The 26,020-nt window shown below is 47.7% G+C and overlaps 1 protein-coding gene across 1 annotated transcript; it reads right to left on the bottom strand.

The window, feature by feature from the left end:
• Positions 1–20,893: 20,893 nt before the first annotated feature.
• Positions 20,894–24,039, bottom strand: Magef1 (MAGE family member F1). The gene is given in 3 exon segments (XM_046462601.2): positions 20,894–22,979; positions 22,982–23,046; positions 23,049–24,039. Coding segments are annotated over 3 exon segments (936 nt in total). The 5' UTR covers positions 23,794–24,039; the 3' UTR covers positions 20,894–22,853.
• Positions 24,040–26,020: the final 1,981 nt, after the last annotated feature.

Genomic DNA, 26,020 nt, shown 5'->3' with positions numbered 1-26,020 from the left:
TATGAGGGTCTAGGCCATCTCTTAGCTGGTGGGAGCAGGGTAGGCATGCAGAGGGAGAGGTGCTCTGCCTACCAGATGGCAACTGTCCCCCAAACCACTGCTAGACTGGGTCCTGAAGAACCTCACCTCCCTCTTGGCCTCTCCTCTAAGGTGCCATCTACTCCAGGAAGCTCTCTCTAAATCCTGAGGCTGCACCCTGGGGGCCCAGCCCCTCAGTACCCTGCTGCACCCTGTTGCACTCAAATCTTGTCTCTCCTTAAGGGCATTCTGTTTCCATACTCATTCTCACCCACCTCCACACAGAGCAGGTGCTCTCTGAATGCTTGTTGAACAAAACAAGCATCTCTACAGCAGGCCTGATGTCCCTGTCAGGACAGCTTTGGTGACAGGCCCAGTTCTTTGGCCCTGGCTAGACTTGGCCTAGAGGGAATTGTAGGGAAAGGACCAGGGAGGTCAGAGCCACCTACAAAGCCCTTCAACCCAGCCACATGTTTTTTCTGTGTCACAGCCGGATCCCATCTCCTTTGCACCAAGCAGGTCTATGGCTACTGCACTCCCTCCCTGTCAGGCACTGCGGGGATGTGTGTGGCCAGGTTGGGGGGAGGGGACTTTAAACAAACAGCCATGGCCCCAGTCAGTGCCAAGGTTCCCCCACTCACCGCCTGCCGCCCACCCCCACACAGAGGCAGCTCGCTGGACCGTGTGACAAGGAGCCAGCAGAATTCATTTAGCGAAAAACTGATTTGGTACTCTGGCTCACAGTCCCCCAGCAGGGCCAGATAGCGCCTGAGCACCCCTCCTGCTCTCCCTCCTTCTTGGGCCTTTCACCCCCTAATCCACCAAATGGGGAGCGGTCACGTGGGCCCCCAGCTCTCGACAGGAAGCTGTCGGCACCACTGGCTCACAGGGCCAGCTCCCTCACCACCGGGAAGGCAGGCTGCCTCCCCCTAGTCCGGCCTGGTGAAACCCAACCCCTCTTTCCAGCTGCAGCTCGAAAGAGCCCCGGGCCTGGCCCTCCCCGGGGACCCTGCAGCCTGCAGATCTCACGGTCAGGGAATTTTCCCTGCGCAGTGTTCCAAGCCAGCAGAGCCTCCAGAACAAAGGGCAGGGGGAGACAGCGACAATCTTCCCTCTTCTCATTGTACCCCATCCCCATCGAGGTAAGGGAGACCCAGTGAACAGAGGCTGCTCCCCTGATCTGGGGACAGAGGAGACCCAGAGAACAAAGACCAGCTTTCCTGAAAAGCACTCCCTGGAGGAACCAAGCCCAGATCAGTGTGGAGCTGTCCCCATCTCTTCCAGCTCTTCCCTTCGCCACTGGCCCAGAGAAAACTAACCTACCCTGGCCCTGACAACCCAAGGGCCATGTGTGGTGAGAGGCCAGGGTCAGAGTCAAATGCTGCAGAGGACACTGTAGCCAGGCAGTGGGGAGATACAAGCTCCAGAATTCGCTGCTTCCCTTACCTGGGAAAAGGCAATTTACAAAGGAGAGATTGGGCTTCTCTTGTTGCTGCTCCTAAGGACAAACTGTTCCTCCAACACTGATTCACTATCGCCCAGTAACAGTATCATGGTGTGGAGAGATCCTGTAAGCCACCGCTCTTTCAAATCCTGATCTCACCATGAACTGGCTTAGGGACACCCCAAAGTCCTTTTGTCCCTGACCTGATGTGTTATAAGCAGCACTTCTAAACCTCCTTTTTTTTTTTTTTTTTAAAGATGTTGATGAACCTTTATTTTATTCATTTATTTATATGTGGTGCTGAGAATCGAACCCAGGGCCTCACACATGCTAAGCAAGTGCTCTACCACTGAGCCACCACTCCAGCCCCCTAAGCTTCCTTTTTGTCATCTGTAGTATGGGACTAATATTTGCCACACTCACCTTCATTCATTCAGCAAATATTAAGTACCTACTATGTGACAGGCACTGAAGTCACTTGCTAGAGACCAAAAAAAAAAAAAAAAAAGAACAGGATTCTCACTCAAGGGTCCCACCAACTCATGGGTATGAAGGCACTTGGAAAACCGAAATGTTGACATAAATAGATAAGGACCAGCTGTAATGATCTCATTAACTTTTCTGGGAATGGGGCTGCTAAAGTGATTTTTAAAGTTCTTAAAAACAGTTAAGCAAGCCAGACCTGTCTCTGTAATCTGGCCTGCACTATTTATTTGCTTAGCAAACTGTTTCTTCATAGATAGTGCAAAAGGAAAGGCTTCAGACCAGCCCGAGGCAGAATTTCTTCCAAATTCAGAGTGAGTGGGGTCTGAATTAATTAGGTCTTTCTGTAGCTTAATGTATAAACCTGGGCTCAGGAAATTTGGCCTTTAAAGCAGGTGCCCTTGCAAATGAGTGGGTTTCATGTGACTATTTTAACTTCGGCTTCATTACCCTTTATGGGCTGCAGGAGTGGTGGGAGCCGGAGGGAGGGATCTGGTGTGAGTCTGCAGTGAGTAAAGAGCAAGAGGACCCGTGAAATTGCCCCTGGGTCTCCGAAGGCCTTCTCTAGCCAGGCCCGGCTGGGATGACCTGCCCACCTCCCAAAAGAGGTAAATTCACACTTGCATTTGCAGACTTTTCCAGTCTCTGGTGAACCAAGGCTCCCAGTCCCACTGAGCTGGGACTTCCTTTCTTGACCTCTCATTGTTCTTGAACTTATTGGTTTTGCCTGTGGCAGCCTCCAAACTCCTCATCCATGAATGACCCTCTCAGATGTCAGGTCACAGGACACTCTCTTTCTGAAGAACCTGTGGTCACTCCCTACTGCTTCTTGGCTAACCTGAAACTCCTCAGCCTTCACCATCTGTTCCCACCCATGGATCTTTCCCACCTAACCCTCATTATCTGCCCAGCCATATTCCTGGTCAACTGTCCCTTTAGACTGACTAATATAGTAGCCACCAGCCACCTGTGGCTATTGAACACCTGTGGTCAGTTCCAAATAAGATTTTGAAGGATCAGTATGAAAAAAAAATCAATGTAAAATACCTTGTTAATAATTTTTTATATTGATTACATGTGGAAATGATAATATTCTGGATATTGGGTTACATAAAATATAATATTAATATCAATTTCACTTTTCTTTTCATTCTTTCTTTCTTTTTTTTAAATACAGTGCTGGGGATCCAAACCAGGGCCTTAGACATGCTTGGCAAGTGCTTTTCCACTGAACTACACCCCCAGCTCTCTTTTTAATTTTTTTTTTTTTTGGTACTGGGATTTGAACAAAGGGGCACTTAATCACTGAACTACAGCCCTAGCCATTCTTATTTTTTATTGAGACAGGATCTCACTAAGTTGTTTAGGGCCTTGTTAAGTTGCTGAGGCTAGCTTTGAACTTGAGATCCTCCTGCCTCAGCCTCTTGTGTTGCTGGGATTACAGGTGTGTGCCACCATGCCCAGATATCTTTTTAATTTTTTAGTGTGGCTACTATAAAATGTGAGATTACACACATGGCTTTTATATATTTCTATTGGGTGATCTGCTCTGGAGCATGATATAGTAAAAAGTGTCTGGGCAGGGTGGTGGGCAGATCTCTCTTTCAACACTATTTTGTGCATGACTTATCTAAACCTCAGGATTTTGTTATTGTTGTTGTTTCAAGTAGAACTAAAAGTATCTATTTCAAGTGATTGTTGGGAGAACCAGATGAGCTCATAACTACAAAAGCAGCTAGAATAAACTAGGTAACATATACATATATGTGTATTTTAGTTGAGGTTGGACACAATACCTTTATTTATTGATTTTTATGTGGTGCTGAGGATTGAACCTAGTGCCTCACACATGCCAGGCAAGCGCTGTACCACTGAGCCACAATCCCAGCCCCTAAACTAGTTAACTTAATGTCATTTGGTTTCCTTCCCTTTTCTTTCCAAATTAAAAATTAAAACATCTCCTACATTAGTGGCTCTCAAACCTGAGTGCACCCAGACTCTCCTGGGCAGTTTCTAAGAATCATGCCCATGTCTGGGCCTTGATCTGCTGTAAGTGGTGGGGGTGAGGCCTGCGCATCAGAATAATTGGACGCTCTCCAGGTGATTCTAAAGCATAGCCAGGGATGAGAATCCCTGCCCTAGAACAGTTTGCCCCGCCCCCTTCAGTGCTCTGACCATGCTTCATGTGGTGTCCCTTTAGCATTTTACATGTGCTTTGTGATGCTTTAATGACAGCCAGCTTTTCTGAATGCCTTCCAAATGTCTGGCACTTTACATATATTATCTCTAATCCTTACCACAACTCTGCAAGGTAAATTAGATTAACCCCATTCTACAGATGAAGAAGCTGAGGTTAGAAAGGTGAAAGACATTTACTTGGTAAATAAGTGGAGGGGAGCCAAGGGAAGTACTCAACCCCAGGTAAGTCTGAATCCAGACAGAGAGTCATTTATCACCGAACTAGATGGCTCTTGCTTTAAATCCTGTATTAAGTAGAATATAAACCTCCAGGACAGCGACAGTTTCTTCTTGTTTGCCCAGATCTCAAACAATGCATTCAGTAGCCCTTTGGTAAATGCAGAACAAACCTCAGAGTATTAGGCCGGGGTGTGGCTCAGTGGTAGAGTGCTTGCCTAGCATGTGTGAGGCCCTGGGTTCAATCTTCAGCACCACATAAAAGTAAACAAATAAAATAAAGTTATCTGGGGGACAGGATCCCTGAGCAGGCTGACAGGCAGGAGAGCCATGGGAATGGGAAGGATGGGGCTCCATGCTGAGCTCCAAGCACTGAGCCAGGACAGTTTCAGGGTGCCTCCCCCAGCAGGCCTTCAGCAAGTGTAGAAAGGTTCTGGAAAGGATAGCAGTCAAGTGACAGAGGCTCCTTTGTTTCTAACTCAACATTCTCCCACAATCTATCTATCCTGGCAAATGACTGGTCCAGGAGCTCTGTTGAGAACCCAGGCCCTGCAGGGTACACAGGGGGGCCAGATTCCACCTTAGCTGTGCTCCCCTACCCACAAGCCCCTTCTCCAGTCTGCCAAAGCCAAGGGCTGCTGGATTTCCTGGACCAGGCCTGAGTCCATATAATTTTAGTCCTCTCAAAATAGGCGGTTTATTAAAGTCTTTACCAAATGTGATCCAGTGTTCTACATTTGTAAGACTTGAATACAAACGTTCTTAAATTGGTGATGAAGGTCTTTGCCTGCTCCCTCAGGATGGACTCACCTGCAGGATTCAGGAGCACAGGCAAGCTGCACAGTGGCCTGGGAGGACAATGACCAAGTCAAGACAAGTGGTGGGAGTCTGACATTCTAGAAGCAGCATCATGACAATTATTAAATTATAAAATAATAATAAAAATTAAAAGAGGTGGGAGACCAGGAGAGGAAATACATTTAACGTTACCAGTGGCTGTGTTATGAAACTACAGAGATTTCTTTTTTTGTCAAATTTTCTGTCATGTGTCTATGTGACTTTTGCAATAAATGAAAAGAAAAATACCTTTGGGGTGATCCATCCTAACAAAACCACAGCATTTGATGTGTACTCTTTCATCTTTGTCTCGGTCCAGGCCCCCTCAACCTCTGTCCCTTCCTAGGAGGTGACAAGAACAGAGATGGCAGGCCCAGCAGGTCACCCTGGGGAGCCTGCCAGGCCTTGCCCAGGGTGATGACTGAAGCATTTTTTTCCACAGCCAATCCAGCATTGGAAGACTGAGGAGCTGTGTCCTCCTCATCCCAAAGCCCTCTCCAGGATGAGATCCTGTGGGCTCCATAATTAGACCCCTGTTGTCCTCTGCCTGTAGCAGGAAGGGAAGAGGGAGACCCACCGCAGCAGCCGCCAACAACCCCTTCAGGGTTCCCGGGTGCTCCCTTGGGTTTGGAGCAAAATTCTGGAGCAAGCTGACTCTGACATTTCTCCTGGCTGGGCCCAGGGGCAGGACAGCCCTGTGGTCTTCTCTGAGGTTTGCAGGCTGGCAGGAGTCCAGAACTGCAGTTGCTGAGAGTGAACAACTTCCTTTTTCCTCTGTGGCACTCTCTTCTTTCACAGGGTGGTTAGAGACCCCACCTAGAAGCTACCCCATCCCACTCAGGCATTTTGGGCCAATCTGCAAATAAAGTAGGCAGTGGGTAGTTACAAGCTCACAGCCAATCAGACTCTGGCTCAAATCTGGTCTAGTTTTGCTCCTTGCCATTTACTAAGTTGTAACCTCAGGAAAATTGCACACAATCAGAGTCTCATCTGAAAAATGGCTTAAGAACCCCTGACAGAAGACTGAGATGAGTGTCAAATCTATACCTTGCACAGGCTCAACAGAAAGCTGCTGCCCCTCCTGAGTCAGGCTCTGGGACTGGGAGAGGACCCTGGACTTGACTTTCAGGGTTCGCCTCTTAGTGCAGCCTTCTTATGGCTGTGCTTGTGGGGCTGCTTTGGGAAAGCCATGGGACTTTGGGCTGGCTCCTCACCGATTCCTAACTTCTCAGTTAGGTTCTGGAGGAGTGCAGCAGTCTCTCCAAAGCGTCCTCCTCCTTTAAAAAAAAAAAAAATATATATATATATATATATATATATATTATTTGTACACAATACTTTTATTTTGTTTATTTATTTTTATGTGGTGCTGAGGATTGACCCAGGACCTTGCACATGCTAGGTGGGCGCTGTACCGTTGAGCCACAACCCCAGCCCTGAGAAACTCTCTTTTTTGAGGTGGGGGTTATAATCACTGTCCTTGCTGGAGGCTGGTGAGGGGCTGGCCTCCCTTTGGCCCACCTCCCCTGGCCAAGCTTCCATGCAGGATCGCAGAGCCGGGAGGAGGACTCCAGGTTAGAAGGCTTGGTGATGTTTCCTTGAAAAACACACATGCTGGAGGGCTACTTCCTGGGACAGTGGCTGCTTTTAGGACAGTACAGCAATGATGGTGACGGTGTGGCCCTCCCCAGTTTGGAAAGCACTTTCTCACACCTTATCTTACTTCCTGGGCTCAACAATGACCTTGTGGGTGTTATTGTTATCATCTCTACTTCACTAAGGAAGCCACGGAGGCTTCAAAGAGTAAATACTGTTTCCTGACTACAAATTCTGAGATCAAACATGAGAGGGTTGAGGATGTAGCTCACTGGTAGAGCCCTTGCCAGGCAGGGGTGAGACCAGGGTTGCATCTACAACACTGTCCACCACCCCACTCCCCCCCCCCAAAAAAAATCATAAGAAAATATAGTAAACTTGAGCTGCATAGGGCCTCTCCCTTTGTGTGATACCTTGCTCACACCAAAAGGAGGTCCTTTCAGTTCTCTTTTCAGTGGAGAAAGTGAAGCATTTGATGGAAATGGAGGTGGGGCAATGGGAAGTAGGTAACATTCACCAGGCGTTGGGAGTGAGGTCACCAAGCTGAGAGGTAGAGGCCTCAGGGCCAGGGTGGTGTTGCAAGAATATGGAGGTTTGTAGGCTCTGCACCTGGAGCCCATTAGTGGCCCCCAGCAGGACATGACCTAGTTCTTCCCATAATCAAGCCACGGCCCCTGGGGAAGAAACCTGGTGAAGCCTGGGCCATTGGGGGAAGAGAAATCTCTAGAAAGGCTTTCCAGGCAACAAGCCTCCCCTGCCCCCACACCCCTTCCAGTACTCAGAGGGGGCATGAAGTGAACTCACTTTCCTATCTTATCTTTTTTTTTGGGGGGGGGATGTATAGGGAGGCCTCACACATGCTAGACAATGCTTTACTACTGAGCTACCCCCCAGCCTTTTATTTTATTTTATTGTTTAATTTTTGAGACAGGGTCCTGCTGACAGGGAGGACTTGAACTTGTGATCCTCCTACCTCTGCCTCCTGAGTTAGCTAGGATTACAGACGTGTGCCACCACCACCGCGCCCAGCCCCTCTTATCTCGAGTCTGGGTCAAGTGTCCGTGTCACCTACCTGTTAGAAGAGAAGTGATGGGGGCAGGTTTGCTAAGATCAGGAGAGTGTCGCTGGCAGCCAGCCCAGTCTCCATTTGCCTGCCTTGGAGAGTGTAGTGGCCCAGGACCCCACTGGGTGGAGGGGGCGGGTGTCCAAACCCAGTGACAAAAACAGGTTTCAAGAGCTTTTTGACTTTCAAATTGGTGTGGGGAGTGAGGAGGAGGGCGGGAGGAAGGAAAGGTGGTCCTAGACTGGGTGTCCTGAGCCACCCTCAGTTCAGTTCTGCCGCTCTGTCCCTCTGCCTTCGAGGCCAGTCGTGAGTGGTGCTATTTTCAGCAGGAGCACAAAAGTCCTTTGGCGCAGCCAGCCGACTTCCTGACGTGAAATCCTAGCCCGAGGTCTCCCTGGGCCCCCCTGAGCGTGGGCAGGCAGACCCTCAGACCAGTTTCTGGAAACTGTATAGTTTCCCAGCCTGCTCAGCCCCTCTCTCCAGGATTGCTCAAGTAATAAAACAAAACACTATCCTAACAGTGAGCGTTTATGCGTCGCCCACTAGAAGCCTGGCACTGTGTGGGCATCTCGTTATCTCGCTAGCTCCCACCTTGCCCAGCTTGTTGCATACCCTTCTTTGGAAAGACCTACACCACTGGGCACAGTGGCGTACGCCTGTAATCCCAGCAACGGCTGAGCCAGGAAGACCGCAAGTTCAAGGCCAGCCTGGGTAACTTAGTGAAACCCCATTTCCACATAAAAAATAAAAATAAAAAGGACTTGGATGCAGCTCAGTGGTAAAGTGCTCCTGGCTTCAATCCCTGATACCAAAACACAAAAGCAAAAACAAAACAAAACAAAAAACCTACTATCTAGAGAACAGGAATACTATTTCATTAAATTTGCTACTGGTAAACCATTTTCATGGAAAGAAAAAAAAAGAGAGAGAGTTTATTATACTGTTTTGCAAGGAAATTTCCAGAAGCCTGCGTCTGAGCCGGGGGCTGTGGCTGCCCTTGTGCACAATAGGCATGACCTTTTCAGATGGGGCACCTATAATTCCTAAGCATCTTTCTGGTCCCAGCTGTTTTTCCCATCAAGGAGGCTGTCTTTTAAACCTCTTTCCCTGGCTTGTCTCCCTCTTGCTCAACAGAGCTTTCTTGCCAGGATTGGAGGGGCAGAGATTCTGGGACCAGCCATGGACTGGCAGGCCAGGGGAGGCCTTGGCAAGCCTCCCCTGCCAGCCGCTGGGGCCCCAGGCCACTGGCCCCACAAGAGCTGCCAGGAGAGCGCAGGGTTGGGGGAGGGCTGTTGGTGTAGGGTGGCAAAGAGAATGTTCCTCCAGCTGGTGGCAGGAGCCGGCTGGCCCAGGGGCCTTTTTCACGGCCCAATGCAGGGCAGCTCTTGTGTTTATGAGCTTTGTGAGATTCAGATCACTCTGTATTAGCCACAGGTTTTGGGGGGTCACATCAAAGGTTAGAGAGCTGTGGAAAGAGTTCTTTCCCCATGAATCACACTTCCCCCAAAATGTAAATATCTGAGAGGAGTGGGCTTGCTTTATAGAGTTGGCAGCAGAATGGGGACAACAAGAACTCCTGGGGTATTTTCCTCAAGAAACCTCAGGAAGGCTGGACAAAGGAATTCTCAGAGAAGAGCTAGAGGAGAAAGACCCTCTGGGACCAGTTAGATGGATCAGAGTTGGGGGTTGAAGGAAGGCAGCAACAGGGCTTCAGCTGCTGCTAGCCTTGAAGGACTGGGCTCCTGCATTGGCCAACTCCATAGGCACTCTGTTTGTGCAGTGTCCAAACTGGACAACCACACAGAGCAACCCTGTGTCTCCTTATTACTTCTTTGATAAATAACTTTGGTGTCTCTTTTGTGAAATCCTCCAGATAGATAGTCAGGTTATACTTACCAATGTGCTTATTATTCCCTGTCCCTGGACACTTCACAGTTACATCTTTGAGGACAGAGGCCATGTATTTTTAGCTTTTGCTTTCCAACCTGGCACATTGTATGTGCTCGACAAATGTTTGTGGAATGAATGGATGAATAAAAGTTGTGGAGAGAGTTGGTCTAACATTGGAGACAATGGATAAGGATGAGCATTAGGAACCAGGAAGAGCTTTGATTTTTTTTTTTTTTTTGATGAAAAAGTACAATCTAAATGCATCATTCCTTTAAGATCAAGATCAACCACCATTTCTGTAGGAGGACCCCTGGATGGGCTTTTATTTGTTTAATCCCTCCTTCTTTTCTCACCAGCACCATGACAGGGAGACTCTGAGAAGCCCACAGTCCTGATGCGTGACAGACAGTCCTGCTGGGCGTTTTAGAAGGAAGTGTCAGAAAGGCGTGGGGAGGCACAGTGGGGGCTGGAGCCCTGGGGAGGGAGTCACTTCACTGACTGTCAGAGAGCAGGAGGCGGTGACTTGGTGACTTTGCAGAGGTGACAGACACCTTTTGCTCTGCTCCCGTCTAGGTTTGGCTCTCTTGAGCTCCAAGAGCTTGTGTACCCTGAGGTCACATAGCTAGTGACATTACAACTCCCGTGCTTGAGCCTTGAAAAGCCTCTTCAGCCTCAGGGAACAGCTGGGTGAAGCAAGGGGCCTCAGCAGTGGCTACAGATTTCCTTCCTATGCCAGCCTGGTGACCTGCCAGGACCTATCTTGGGCTACCGCATTAACAACCCAGCTCCTCACCTGTCTCAACAGCTGGATGTCCTGCTGGTCCCTCCTCTCCTCCTTTCCCCCTGCTCTGTTCCCCAGGCTCCGCCTGGCCATTCCTGGCCATCTCCACCATGCTGGATTACAGCGCTTTATGCCCTTAGGCACCCGGATGCTGCCATCTGACTGGCCGCCCTGGCTGGCATGCTGGCCCCCGCCATGTCAAGGGGTACTGGGGTTCTTCAGTTGCTGCAGATCTGGGCACACCTCGTCCCACCAAGCCTCTTGCTCTGGCCTGGGCACAAGCAGAGTTCCTGTCACATTCTGCCAGCTTCCTCAGCCAGTCTTCTCTGCTACGACTTCTGCTGTCACCTCTTGCCTGGGCTCACCCACAGTGACTCTGCCCATCCCTGCCCAGCTTACCTTGCCCTGTAGCTACATGGCAGCAGAGAGAGGCCCGGGCCTCATGTCGAGAGACACCTGGCTCAACTCCTGCATGGACCCGTCCTCAGGGTTTCTTAATTCCTCTGAGTCTTACTGTCCTCGTCTGTGAAATGGGTTAATAATACCTGCCTCACAGGAAAATATACACCAATATGTGGAAATGCTCAGTTCTGCATGGGACACGGGTCATAAGGGAGGTGGGAGCTGAGCAGAGATTATTTACCAAAGCTTTTCAAAGTCACTTCCATTCCTGTTTGACCCTGAAGTGCACAGATAAAGCTGAACTGTACCTGTTTTACAGAGAGGAGATTTGGGCTCCGTGAGAATGAATGATTCTGCTTGGATCTTTCCCATCTCTTTCCCTCCACTGTCCCAGCTTCTCAACCCCATTCTAAGAAAGCGCCCCTCTCCCCATGCTCAGAACACCATTGAGTATGGGCATCATTCTGGCTCATTCCATAGTCCCCGGCAGACCCTTAAGTGGAGAATGGTAAGAACCCTCCAGACAGTGGGGGTGGTTGGGGCTCCAATGCCAACCTTTGAGACCCCATTCCAACTCTGTGGCCTTCTGAGGGCTTCAGAATACAGTGCCTGAGCCCCGGGGCTGAGGGGCACGCCCCCTGCCAGTGGGCCCAGGCGCTGCGCTTCCCACAGCCCAGTCCCGGCTGGAGCAGCCCTGTGGCCGGTTGGCGGCCACCCACCCCAGCCTGGGGTTGCCAAGGCTGGCAGCGTCAGGGCCACGCTGCACAACTCCGCGCCTATCCTCCTCAGTTTATTCCTTCCAGATACACAGTTGCTGCTTTTTATTTGGATCACTTTTCCGTGTTATGGTATTTGAGTTGTTTTTCCACCCTTCCCCCAAACCCTGCCTTCCTCCGTGGCAGGATTCCTAAGAAGACTAGTTTTTGGAGCGAGCTGCAAGCACATCTGCTCCCTGGCTGTAGCATTCCAGAAGGGCCCTGTCAGGGGGCTCAGGTCTCAGGGAGCCTAGACACGAAGGGCAGAGGCAACCGTGGGGAGGGTCCAGGCCCCTGGCCTGTAGTAGACAAGCTCACTGTAGCAGGCAAGGTTGGGCCTCAGGGGCCCGAGGGTGCTGCCAAAGTTCTGCAGCTACAGCTCAAAATCCCTGGTCTGGCTCCTGTGGCTGCTGGCTCTCGGCTCAGATACGTGTAGGCCAGATTTGGGGTGAGAGAGGAGCCAAGAGCCTTTCCAAACACTCTGGCCTTCAGTTTCTTCTTTGGTGAGCTCTGAGAGATGGGGGTGTTGTGTGTGGTAGGTGTTAGAATCTGGGTGGTTGTGTACTCATGTGTACTAGAGAAAGTGTGGCAGTCGTGGGTAGGCTCAAAAGTCACAGGCCTGGTTTCCATTCCTGATTTTCCCACCAACTGGCTGTGAACTTGGGAAAAGTTACTGTGAAGTGGGGATATTCACGTGCCTCCCTCATGGGGTCCTTGCAAGAGTTAAGTTAGTTAATATGCGAAAATACTTCCTGGGCACAAAGTAAGTGCTTAATAAATGTTTTAGCTATTGTTATTGTATGTGCATCAGAGTGTGTGGAATTTAGATCTGGGGTGGTGCTTTTTGGATTTGGAGTAGAAAAGCTGCTCCCCAGCTTGTTAAAAGTGCTGGCTTCTGGGCCTTACCCACAGAGATTCTGATTCAGCATGTCTTGGGTGGGCTCAGGAATTTACAGTTCGATCCAAAGGTCCTGGTGATGTTGACACACTGGTCCAGAGTCTGATCTGGAGTCATCTGAGGTGTCTGGATGGATAGAGCCTCGGGATTGGCTGGCATGTGTGTGTGTGTGTGTGTGTGTGTGTGTGTGTGTGTGTTCGTGACTGAGAGGGAGGTGAGGGGTATAAATCACCAGGGTTGGGAAGGGCTGGACTATTTCCTGGGCTCTGGTATATCCTTCAGAACTGCTTTGCAAATAGAGCTGGAGACCTGCCGATGGGGTGGAGTGGAATGAGACCGAGAGGTGGAGGGGCTCCTGCCTTGGGGCTCTAGGAAAGAACAAAGATTTGTTTGAGTTTTAAGCTGAGGATTGGCACAGTCTAACTGGATGGTCTGGGTTGGACCAGCCTGGTTTATAAGCCTAGGGCACAGCAGATGGCAAGAAGGATCTACATTATAGTTAGTTTCAGGCCAGAAAGGCAGGAGGGTCTGTGTCCTGAGAGCAGCAGCAGAAGCAGGATCTGGAGGAAGTGAGAACCCCCAGATTGAGCAGATATGCCAACCTGCGCTGCCTCCAGCTGGGCATCTGAGCCACATGTAGGGCACCCAAGCCAGGGCCTGGGCATTGGGTGCCGATCACCCCACCAGCAAAGCCAGGCTGTGGCCAGATTTGAGGGGATAGCTTAGGAGAAGAATTGGTTCTGTAAACTTAGCCATGCAAGGGCTTGGAGTCTCTGGATTTGTTTTTCTCTCTCTTTTCTCTGAATAAAGATCTTTTAGAAAAATTTCTTTGTTTTGATAGAGCTAAGAAAAGGAGGTGGGCTGTGCTAAGGCTGGAGAGAGGTCTGGTCGCCTACTCAGGAAGGAGGCTGGAGAGACCACCACAGCTTCTGGTGCCCAAGTCACCCCTCTAGGAACAGGCCAGTTGGGGCTCTGAGACCTGGGTCCACCTACCTTTCAGGAAGTGGTACCCTCTACTCCCCATTCTGGTACTGGGGGTTGAACCCAGGGATGCTTTACTATTGAGCTACATCCTCAACTTTATTATTTTCATCATCATTATTATTATTATTATTATTTGAGGCAGGGTCTTGCTACATTGCCAAGGTTGCCTGGAATTGGAGATCCTCCTGCCTCAGCCTTCTGAGTAGCTGGGATCATAGGCGTGTATCACCACCTGGCTTGGGCTGTGGCTTTGTTCTGTATCTAAGTGTGTGTGAAGGTGGGAGTGGCTGTGAAAATGTGCATGTGAATGGGTGTCACATGTGTGCAGTCGTTCACTGAATAGTAATAGCAAGATACTTACTGAGCATGCACTCTTCTCCTGATCCTGTTTTAGGGACTTGAGACACATCTGCAAAGATCTTTGCTCTGGAGGAGTTCATATTTTATGGGGATTTTTTATCTGGCAGGGATGGCTATGTATTTGTCTGTATGAGCTCATGAACAATAAAGAATAGCTTCAATATGCATAGACTGACCCAGGTTAGGGATCATATGTTATCTTCTAAGCTTGTGATCTTAGGCAAAATACTGTCTCAGTTTTCTATAAAATGGGAAAATAATCTCTTTCACAACTGTTGTGAGACTACATGTGAAAACAGTTGGAAGATTTCAGGCAAAGTACCTGGTATATGGTAGTAAGTTGCCAAATGACCATTTTATTCATGCTTCCTATGAAGTTGGAAGAGATATTTCTGTGTAGGTATATGTGTGTATGTATACATATATATATGTATGTAAATATATGTATATACATATATATATACATATATGTATACACACACATATACCTACATGTGCATGGGTGAGTGTCACATGTGTGCAGTTGTTCACTGAACAATAATAGCAAGATACTTACTGAGCATGCACTCTTCTCCTGACCCTGTATATATATATATATATACCACATATATATGTATACTCACCCCCCCCCCCACACACACACACATACACACTGTGTATTTTGACTGAGCTAAGTGCCTGATGTGTTTGAAAGGTCCAAAAGTATGGGTTCTCCCCAAGTGAGAACCTCCTTCCCTCAGGACATATCTCATGCTGTAGAGATATCTCAGGTATGATTAAAGGTGCTGGAGTTGCCTGGAAAGTTCCATTCTAAGCAAGGAGGTTCACTAATAAAGATGGGAGAGAAAGCCTGCTAAGTCTGACATCCTGAGTTGGCCAATTTCAGCCGTGGCTTAGGTCTGTTGTGGGTCCTTCCAGCTGCAGTGTGACTCTGATGCTAGCAGTTCTTTTTTCGGTACATGTGAAGAATACTCGGCCACCCGCTTGCTGACACCCACCTATGACAACTTGAGCATTTCTTTGCCCAGATCTACAATGCCCTGGCCACGCTGCTTCCTTCTCCTTACACTCCTGATTATTTGTAGAAGTGAACCTAGAAGGTCCCCACAACAGGCAACCGAGGAAGCACTGCTAGGTGATCTGCCTGGGACCCCCAAGATTCGTGTTTTCTCCAAGAGCAATAAGGGAGCAATAAGGGCTGGTTCCTGCTCTCTTGCCTCTACTCTTTTCTGAGGAGAAGGCCCATAATTTTGGCTGTGTCCTCTTGAGAAGATGTCTCAAAGCCTCTGCCCCCAGCTTCAGTGTCCCTCCTCTGCCTCATTTCTAGGTGTCTATTAGATGTCCAACTGAACAACTGAGACTCGATGTGCCTGAAATCATATCTACCTTCCTGCCCCCAAACCAGATCCCTCTGAGCATCAGTTATGCTGATTAATGACTGCCACACAGCATCCTTCTGGTCCCATCAGCTGGAAACTGCTGAGTCACATCTCACATCTCCCTCTGTTTCATTTCCCATAGTCAATCAATCAGTAATCATTTCAAGTTATTCCCCCAACCAGTCCTTCCCTCCCCTGATTCCTGTTGCTACCATTGTCATCAACTCTCATCTGGGCTATTGCCAGGGTCTCCCACTCGGCCTCCTTGCCCCTAGCCTCCCTAGTCTGCCTGCTTCACAACCAGCAGCCGGCTTTCCCAAAGCACCGCCTGTGCTCACTGCTCCCCTCTGCACCCCGCCGCTGCCCACCCCCCACTCTCTCCATCCAAAGCACCCTCTAGGCTAAGCTGAAAGGGGACACAGTGCACATGCCTGCCATTCTACCTTTGCTAGATGAAGTTGTTTCCCCTGCCTGGAATCCCTTATCTAAATTCTGACCTGGCCTCCCCTCAACTTCCCAAGGTACTAGAGATTGGGTCCAGGAATGCTCTACACCAAGCTGCATCCTCAGCCCTTTTTATTTTCAGACAGGGTCTTGCTAAGTTGCTGAGGTTGGCCTCCAACTTGTAATCTTCCTGCTACGGCCTTCAGAGTAGCTGAAATTGCAGCTGGGCACCGTGTAATGCCATCTTTAATGCTAAATCTCTGGCTCTGACTTGCACCCTACGGTTTTAGAAAATGGTGAAGAGAAGCTGGGAAAAATTAGTAGCAGTTTGCTAGAAGTAGAAAATTGAGTTCACCCCTGGGGCAGATTTTTCTTTGTTTGGGGGAAATCAACATGAACCTGACCCTGTGTAGTCACTGGGTCAGCCTGAATACAGCTGTTAACTGTTCTGCCCCGGCAAGGTAGGTAGCTAGCATTGGGACAGGGGACTACCTTCTTTTTATTTTCCTCCTGGACGTTTGAGGAGGACCTGGGGAGGGAGGAAATCTGAACCCGACCCCACTGATGTGGCTGTTTTAGCTAAAGTTGGGAGAGCACAATAGAGACAAGCTGTCTTCCTGAAGAGATTGAAGGGGCCCTAGCACTGTCACTTTGGGACCCAGGTGACATGTTTAGGCATAGAGCTGGGGGAGAAGACATTGTGTCCATCTCCACACAAAACTCCACATCTGCTCCAAACCAGAGGCACCAGAGGAGGCTGCAGTCATGCATGGACTCTGAGGACACTACAAGGAGCATCCCCATATCCTTCCGTGGACTCCACGAACCCTGCTCACAACTGCAGTGACATCATGTGACATGCCCCATCAGGAGTGCCCAGAAGTGAAGTGCGTGGGGTGGTGTTCAGGGTCACTGCAACTCACAGTTAAGGTAGCAACAAATAATTTATACCCTAGGCAAGTGAAAACAAAATATGAGAGACAGAAAAATAGCCTGCACTGTTAACCATGGTTACCTCCGGGTGCCAGCATTGTAGAGAAGTTTATTTTCTTCTTTGTATTTTTACAAGGTCTTCCAATTTTTCTACTATAAGCATTTGTAATTAGAAAAAAACAAAGTTAGGCCGGGCATGGTGCACATGCCTGTAATCCCAGCAACTCAGGAGGCTGAGGCAGGAGGATCTCCAATTCCAGGCAATGTTGGCAATTTAGCAAGGCCTTAAGCAATTTATCAAGACCCTTTCTCAAGGGCTAGGAATTAGGGATATGACTCAGAGGTCATGCGCCCCTGGGTTCAATACCCAGTACCAAAAAAAGAAAGCTGTGAATAAAGAATATTTTTATCTTCTTTCCATTTTAAGGCTCAGTGGAAGTCTCTGGTGTGCCTAAAGCTGTGCCTCTAGTAACTCAGGGGCAGCACTAGACCTGCGTGTGGCCTGTGTGCTTAGTATGTTTACTGCATGTCGCAGGTACACCTGCAGCTCTGCCAGCTTCTTCACCATAAGGAATGGCTCTCCTGCCACCAATGCACTCCCTCCACTCATCCCTCTTGCTGGATGGAGATATTTCTCAAGAGCACCTGGCCTGCTCCCACCCTAGGCCTGCATACTTTCAGTTTCCTTTGCTGGGTCCCCTTCTCCAGTCCCTCCAGACAGCTTCTCCACCTCTCCCCTCTTATAGCCTCCAATTGTGACTTGATTGTCATTTCTCAAGTTCTTTAAGACTGAACACCCTCCTAGCACTCTCTCCCCATTTCCTACTTCATTTCCTCTTGGACAGACACATTATCTGATAGGTGGTGTATCATACTTTGTTTATTATGTCTCCTCACCCTAGCCTGTAAGCTCTGAGGGCAAAGATGTTTGTCTAGTTTGTTATCTGCTATAATCTCCCACCTATGTGTATGCCTGGCATCTAGAAGATGCTCAATAAATACTTGCTAAATGAGTGAATACACGTTATAATAACCATAGTTAGCAAGTACAAGATAGTGTACTGGTAATTCCCTTATGCAGCCTTCACAGTGTTTTGAAGTAGGTGGGATTATCTCTATATGAAGAGGTTAGGTAACCCAGCTGAAGCCACCTTGCTATCACGGGCAGAGTGGGATTGGAATGCAGACCTGTCAGCTGCAGGGACCAGGAGCCTTGCATTTCAAGAGGCCTCCTTTATCATTATGGTTTGGGGATGTGACCTCTGGAATCTTTCTTAGGCCATGGATGCTCCTGCCACACCACATGAACACTGGGCCACTGTGGCGAGTCTGGGAGACATCTGAGGGGCATAATCCCTCAAAAAATGGACTCCCCTCCCCATTAGAGTTCTACAACTAGAGAAGCTGATTTGCCCCTATCTCTCATCGCCTCCTCCAACTTCCAATCCTGGATGCTCTGGGGTATGATGGAAATGAGAAGTGTCCATGCTTTTCTTTCCTTCCTTCTCAACCCATTTTTCCTACAGGAGGTTGGCTGCTCCCTAAGGATCCTCTGAGGACCAGTAGAGTGGAAAACCAGCACCACCTGAAATATTTGGGTTCAAGTTCTCAATCTGCTCTCCACTAGTAATGTCATGAACTTGGCCAACTTGTGCATTGACAGAATGGGAGGAATTTTTCTTCCCCGTGGTTTCCTTATAGTATTCTAACATTAGCAATGTGGAACTTGTGTCATAGGGCTGTTCTGCCGATGCAGGAGACCATGTGGAATCACACATAGCACCACAACTGGCACAAAACTTTAATTAACGCTAGCTGCCACTGTTTGGATCACACTTAGGTCACACTTGGCTGGGGAATTAGGCAAAGTCTGACATTAACTCCTAGGCTGAGGTGAGGGGTATGGACTGTGGCTCATCCTTTCTCCAATCATCCACTAAACTCTTCCCTAAATCTTCATTTTTCAAACTGATATTCCTTGTTCAAGGTCACACAGTCATCACTTTTAAAAGACCTTGATTAGGACACTTTTCAGAATACCTTACTTCCTTAGTCAATACATTTTCTGCTGGGAGGTTAATTGTTGCCATCTCTGCTGGACTGCAAGATTTGAGGAATAATTTGCACAAGTATCAGCTGCCATCATGACCAAGGCACGAAACATAATTACCTCAAGTGGAAACTGTGATTGGGCCTGAAACTGTGATTGGGACTACAAATGAGCTGCCACCTCTGGAGCCCTGTGTAACTGCTGGTGGCTGGAACTGTAACCTGCGCCTGTTTCCGAGCACTCCTTTTCCTAGTTTCAATGAGTCAAAATTCCCAACTCCAGCCAGGGATAGTGGTGCATGCCTGTAATTCCAGCGGCTCAGGAGGCTGAGGAAGGAGGATCAAGAATTCAAAGCCAGCCTCAACAATTTAGCAAGGCCCTAAGTAACCCAGTGAGACCCTGTCTCTAAATAAAACATTGACCTTCCCATTGTTCAAGACGTGATTTGTAGTTTTCAAGGGAATTTCCTTCATTGCTTTGCTGCCTAGTTGCACTAAATATGATTTGGACCCATCTGCCACTACTCTCTCAAGCAAATCCTTCCTACCCCAAACATACACATTGTTTTGCCCAGGAAGATCTAGTTCTATCTACTGTCTAAAGGGGAGCCAGATGGGGGATCTAGGCCTTCCTTCTCCCTCATGTGAATGACCATAAGCAATAAGGGAATTCATATTTTGCCCTGACCATGGCCACATGGGCCCAGTGGCCATACTCTCAGCATTTCTGAGAAGGATGATGCCATTTGTTACAATGGGAGGTCTTTCATCCTGAAGCAGGGGTACAAGTTCTGCCATCTGTACAATCTGGAAACAACACTGGGAATCACATTTGTGTAGGTCCACAATGTTATTTGATTGTCCCATGGAATTAACGACTAATTTGAGGCTTACTAGAGAGAGGAAATGAAACACTGAAGAAACACCGCCAACAAGGGCAAAATATAGGAAGTTTGAGGAAAAAGACACTCGACATGTAGTCAGCATTTTGAGAACACTGAGGAGAGAGCAGGCAGAGCTGAAATCCATGCTCACAGATAATCCCCAACTTTATATTTTAGCCTTCTTTTTACTTTTCTGCAGGCCAGCATCTTGCCATAATCACCTTGGCTACACAGCTCTTATATCTCCAGACAGACAGTGGAGTCTAAAGAAAGATGAGTCAGGTGACAGATGACCCAAGTCTGGAAGAAGTTCCAAGAAGGAAATGTAAAATAGCAAAAAGTGCAGGCTTGTGACTCGGTCAGACTCCAGCTCCAAACCTTGATCTCTCAGACTCTCTGTGAGATTTTTACAGCTTCTGAGTTCCATTTGAATAGTACAAAATGAAACAGATATTATTTAAAAATCATTAAAACATGTATAAAGTACCAGGCGTGGTGGCTTCCACCTGTAATCCCAGCAGCTTGGGAGGCTGACGCAGGAGGATCTTGAGTTCAAAGCCAGCCTCAGCAATGGTGAGGTGCTAAGCAACTCAGTGAGACCTTGTCTCTAAATAAAATACAAAATAGGGCTGGGGATGTGGCTCAGTGGTTGAATGCCCCTGAGTTCAATCCCGGGTAACCTTGCCCTGCCTCCCCCAAAATGTATAAGCATAAAAAAGCTGACTCATCTTAGGAGTTGAATGAATGACAAGTACCATTAGTATTTGTAAAATGGAGGTGGTTAGTAACGTCTGCTTTGTAATGTGACTTTAAAAGTAGGGGAGAAATGCTTTGGCCTATAGTAGATGTTTGATAAATGGTACTGTTGACCTGTGCTATGTTTGCCTTGAGCAAAGCCATCTCTGTCACTGATAAAAGAGTATTTCTATTCTACACCTCATTCCCTTAAAGAGATAATTATACTTGCCTAACTTGTTTCTTGGAGTTGTGATAACTAAAACCACACACAATAAATCAAAGGCCAGAAATGAGGAACAATGTGCTAGAATGAAACACACTGCATTAGCAGGCAAAGACTTTGGTTCTAGTCTATTTTTTACTAATCAAGTGACCTTAGGCTAATCATCAAGTAATCTAACCTTTAGGTACACACACTGCTGACCTCTCAGCCACTGTGAGAAAAAACAAATGTGAGAAACGATCACCATTATTGCTCCTTGAGAGCAAAGCCAGCTTCCCAATAACATCAGTATTCATCAAAGACACCAGCACACAATGGGCACTCAATATTTTGTTTAATGAATTACAAACTACTCAGAAGTCACATTTTACAAATAAAAATATTAGAAAATTAAAAATATACTAAATAACAACAAAAAAGGTCATATTTTAATCATTAGTAAACTTTTTTATCTTAATAGCTTTTGGTCTGATTTGTTGGATCCCCAGAACTGTGCCCCAAAGTAATTTGTATGCCCACCTTAACATACTAAAAAATGCTATTTGGACACAAATGGAAGCAGAAAAATCACAGCAAATGAAAACAGCTTTTCAATTATGACAGCTGTATGATTTCACAATCCCCCCACGCCCATCTCTGGTGTGAACCTACTAAGTCCCCTATTATTGTATGTGCCCTTTCTCCAGGATTATTCCCAAAGTGAAGGTGGTAGGCATGGTATATCTAAGATGCTTCAAGGAATGTGAGGGATGCCTCACAGGTCTTCACCAAATAGAAGGAGGTGAGTAGAAACCAGCAGGTAGAAACATGGAAGAGAGCACTGGGCTTACAAGCATCAGGGGAGATCTTGAAGTAGAAGTTTTCAGTAGTAGGAGACTTTCTATGTACTCTCCATCCACACTATAGATTTCAGAATTGTTACACTATTTGGCCTCTGAGGGCTTTGGTAGAAGAGGGAAACTTGTAGAGGTTGAGAAGGAAGATGGAGCAGGCCAAAATGCTTATGGTGATCATCAATGTACATTGTAACTGCCCTAGAGCAAGAGCACTTGCAAATGTAGGGTATTTTCCAAATCTGCCATGTTTCAGGTCTGTTTCCCACTCTATTGATGAGCATCTGCAATCTTAAAATCTTTTTTTTTTTTTTTGTACCAAGGAATGAATTCAGGGGCACTTGACCACTGAGCCACATCCCCAGCCCTATTTTGTATTTTGTTTAGAGACAGGGTGTCACTGAGTTGTTTAGTGCCTCACTTTTACTGAGGCTGGCTTTGAACCCAAGATCCTCCTGCCTCAGCCTCCCAAGCTGATGGAATTACAGGCGTGCACCACTGAGCTCAGCTTAAATAATTTTTAATACCGTCTTCAACCCTCCCCTAATAGCATCTTCTTTCTCTGTTCTTTCCTTTTCTCCTCCCCTAGAACCCAAGGGGTCTTTTTTTTTTAAAAAAAAAAAAAAGAGAGAGAGAGAGAGAGAATTTTAATATTTATTATTTAGTTATCGGCAGACAAAATATCTTTGTTTGTATGTGGTGCTGAGGATAGAACCCGTGCACGCATGCCAGGAGAGCGCGCTACCACCGCTTGAGCCACATCCCCAGCCCCCCAAGGGGTCTTACTAGCTAACCTCAAGCAGACCTCATCCAATCACCCCCAGCTTGGGTTAGGTGTACATGTGTAGCTTTCAACTCACCACACTGTAACTTCTCCAACTCTTAAAAAAAGGGACACATTCTATCCCCAAATGCCCAAAACAGTGCATCACAAAAAAAGATGCTTTACATGTTTAATTTATTAAGTGTACCAAGGTATACTACTATTTACTGGATTTAACTTTTCTTCCAGATACCAAAAGAACAAGAAAATAGAGGTAGGTTATCAGTTTTTTTTTTTTTTTTTTAATACAACAGACAAAAAGTATTGGAAGCTAGACACAAATCAGCTATTTTTTCCCTTGGTACCAGATCACACTGCTGAGGGTCCTTTAAACAATTAAATTGCAGCATTACAATGCTGCATAACCTGTTTTAAGAACACAGAATAAAATGCAAAGTTTTTCAATCCATTTTACAAAGACAGTAAAATTCTACATCAAAATCCTATAGAAAAAAAGACCCATCTCGTTTATAAATGATTTAACAAAAATACTAAAGTTACACAATTTTTTCAGAAACTAACTACTCTCCCCCACCTATACTACTTGTGACTCAAGACAGTAGAAGACAGTAGCTTCCATACCCAGAGGGCTCTTGTTGGCCAGCTTTCCTCTAGTCCTCACTAGTGGTGGAGACCGGCCCTTGCACTGGTTCTGGCTCTGACTCTAGCCCTCATACTGGCCTCAGCTCTGGCCCTATCGGCCTCATCTGCCAGGGCTTCACGGTACTGCACTGCCCAGTGCTGGGGGGTTCTTTCTTATGGAGCCTGGCCACGAACCCCAGGACTTTCATCTTGCTGATTTCCAGGCTGCTTCAGGGACCCAAGAGAATTCATATTCCAGTGGATTCGTGTGAGGCACCCGCCTGTAATTGAGGTATCGCTGCTGCACAAATTCTTCCATAATAAGCCTTTTCGGGTACCCAAAGAGGAAGTGATACTTTGAAGGCAGCACTCCCAACCGACGCAGCATGTCCCAGACCTGGGCCTCCCTGACGCTATTACCTTTCATGTAGATAAGCCCCAAGATCATCATTAAGAGACCCAATCTGGGGCCATCTCCTCCCAGATCCTCCTCCTCCTCAAGAGGTTTTAGTTTGTGGATGAGGATGTAAGTGTGGTGCTTGCGGTCAAGCTGTTTCAGCTCGAAACCAAAGACATACCGCAGATGCTCTGCGGCCCTTGCGATGATCTCCGGGAACAGATCCTTCAAATCTCCGACAACATACTTCACCATCTCAAAGCGTGTGACGGGACTCTTCTTCTCGTCCTTCACCAGCAGAAACTACACCACCTCAGCCACCGTCCGATTCAGACGGCGGTAGGCCCTGCGCCGCCTCAGGGCTTTGGTTGCCAAGGTCCTCGCGCCTTGGCCGGTGGGGGCGGGCTCCGCAGCCCCCTCCCTCACGGCGCCGAGGCCCTCCTTGGTGCTCTCCTGCAGGAGGGGGCTCAGGGCCAACTCCTGAGAGACGGTCAAGGCCACGGTCTCACCGTCTTGGCCGCCGTGCTGCTCCCCCGCGGCCTGAGGGCTCGGGAGACCCCGGCTCTCGGGCTCCCGCAACATGTTTTCGGGCAGGCAGGTGCACAGCGCGCACCCCAGCCGAGGGGTGCGAGTCGCTGCACGAACCCTGGCGGAGGAGTAGGACAGCGGCTGTGGCGGTGGGAGGAAGCACAGGCGCAACCCCGCGGAGAAGGTTTGTGGCTGCCGGACGGCACCGCACAGGGTTGCGAGCCAACGCTGCAACGCCCCGGGCGCCCAGGACCTGCGGCGGGGCAGCCGCGCAGCCTCAGTCCGCGCCCGCGCGCCAGCCACTTCCGGCCACCTCAGCCAAGATGGCGGCCTCCGCACGGCGCAAAGCAGTTCCTCTTCCGGCCTCCTGTGGGCTTCTGTGTTTGTAGAGGGCTTTAGGGGAACGTGCACCCACTGCTATGCTCTGGAAGCTGGGATGGGTGGAATGAGGGATGTAACTAGGGCTTTTCCAACCAGGGCAGGCAAGGTGGGGAATGTTTCAGTAGACAAGGGATGGAATTAGGATGGAGTTCTAACCACATTCTTTCAGCAAGTACTTATGTATAAGTGTGTGTTGTCCAGATTTCAGGTACTTTACTGAAGCTCAGGTGCAGAGTGGGAAGGTGAAGGATGGGAGATAAGCCTGCATAGTTCAGTTAGTGAAGGGCTTCAAATAGGATGTTGGGGAAATTGAGATTTATTTTGGACACGATGGGGAAAGACCACAGGGGGATGTCTGAGCCAGGTTGGTGGCTTTATACTCTTTCTGGTAACAGTGTGATGGATGGATTGAAGTGAGACCAGCCAAAAACTGGGAATTCAGTTTAGAAGAATATAGTGCAGAATGGGAGCTGAGACCTATCCTGGCACATGGACACTTAGGAATATTGTGCAATAGATAATTAAGATGAAGGGGTAGGAACAGCAGATTCTACAGGGATAAGAGGCAAATGAGAAGAGATTCACTGAAGAAGTACTGATAGGAATAGTGACTGGTTAGACAAAAAGGAAGTTTTCTCTCACTTCTTGTCTCTTCCTTATTCTCTCTCTCTCAAATGCACTCTCCAACATCTCCATTTTGCTAGATCCTGTCCACTATTCAGAGCCCAGCATAAACATCACCTTTCCAAAGTCTTCCTCAACACTGTAGTCACCATGCATGTAATTTATTTACTGTCATCTCTGAATCACCACAGCAATTTATATTTATTTAACATCCATATATATAGGCCTTATTATGTGCTAGCTCTTTTAAGCACTTTGCAAATACTAATGATTTGATTCTCATTAAGGTAAGTACTTACAGATGTCTGTGTCTTTCCTGCGGTATTTGTTGTTTACTAGCTATATAATCTTAGATCAGTTACCTGAACACCCTGCCTTTCAGTTGCCTCATCAGTACAATGGGTGTAGGAGTGTTGTAGGGACAAACCAGGCAAGGCATCGAAGATAGCAGGAAACAGTTTTATTTGACTGCAGACAGGTTCAGAGGGCACAGCCTTTGCTGTAATCAATCAATCCCCTGAACCCTGAGTTCAGGGAGTTTCAGAGTTTTATACCCAGCATGTAAGGGGAGGGGCTCAGAAGTTTACAGTCTGCAGAAGTTCACATAAAAGCAGCTTTTTCTTTCACTGTTCTGGGCACATTAACTCTTCAAGGACAACACCTGAGAAGGGGGGAGCTTCTTTCTATCCTCCCCCTGCCAACTGTTACCATGGAGCCCATTTGTAACTTATCTTAAAAATGTAGACATCTCTGTGAAGCCCAGCTCAAGGCCAGAGGCCTTGTTTGCACATTTCTTCAAAGTACTATACTGGATACATTTGTGAAAAACTAGTAAGGGGGTGTCCAGCACCTGGAGTGCTGGTATCTTCTCAGCCAGTGGCCAAGTAAACAGGGTGACACGAAAATAGGAAGTTTATCTACAGTGGACTCTTTTGCTGACAGTCCTAAAATCAGCCATGGTGAAGAGGGCTTTTCTGTGGAGAAAGGGGGTGCCACTTCAGGAGTAGTGACAGTTTTGTAGAGATTATGTAAAGTAATAGACATAAGAATTAAATGCAGTGTATGGCACATACTGAATGTCTAATAAATGTGAGAGATTAGTTATTGAGTATATGCTGCTAGTAATCCTGCTAGATAAATAGTGAATACCTACATTTTACAGCCAAGGTAACACACAAAGAAGTAACTTGCCCAACATCACACAGCTGGTATTTGAATCCTTACAGTGTGACCCAGAGACCAGACTCTTTAACTATTACATTAATAGATGATGATT

The sequence above is a fragment of the Marmota monax genome, unplaced genomic scaffold (genome assembly GCF_021218885.2).
Source record: "Marmota monax isolate L192 unplaced genomic scaffold, Marmota_monax_Labrador192_F-V1.1 WCK01_AAM20220418_F8-fsc00100, whole genome shotgun sequence".
Lineage (NCBI taxonomy): Eukaryota > Metazoa > Chordata > Mammalia > Rodentia > Sciuridae > Marmota > Marmota monax.
The sequence above is the reverse complement of the archived record's forward strand: the minus strand, read 5'-3'. Positions and strand labels throughout refer to the sequence as shown.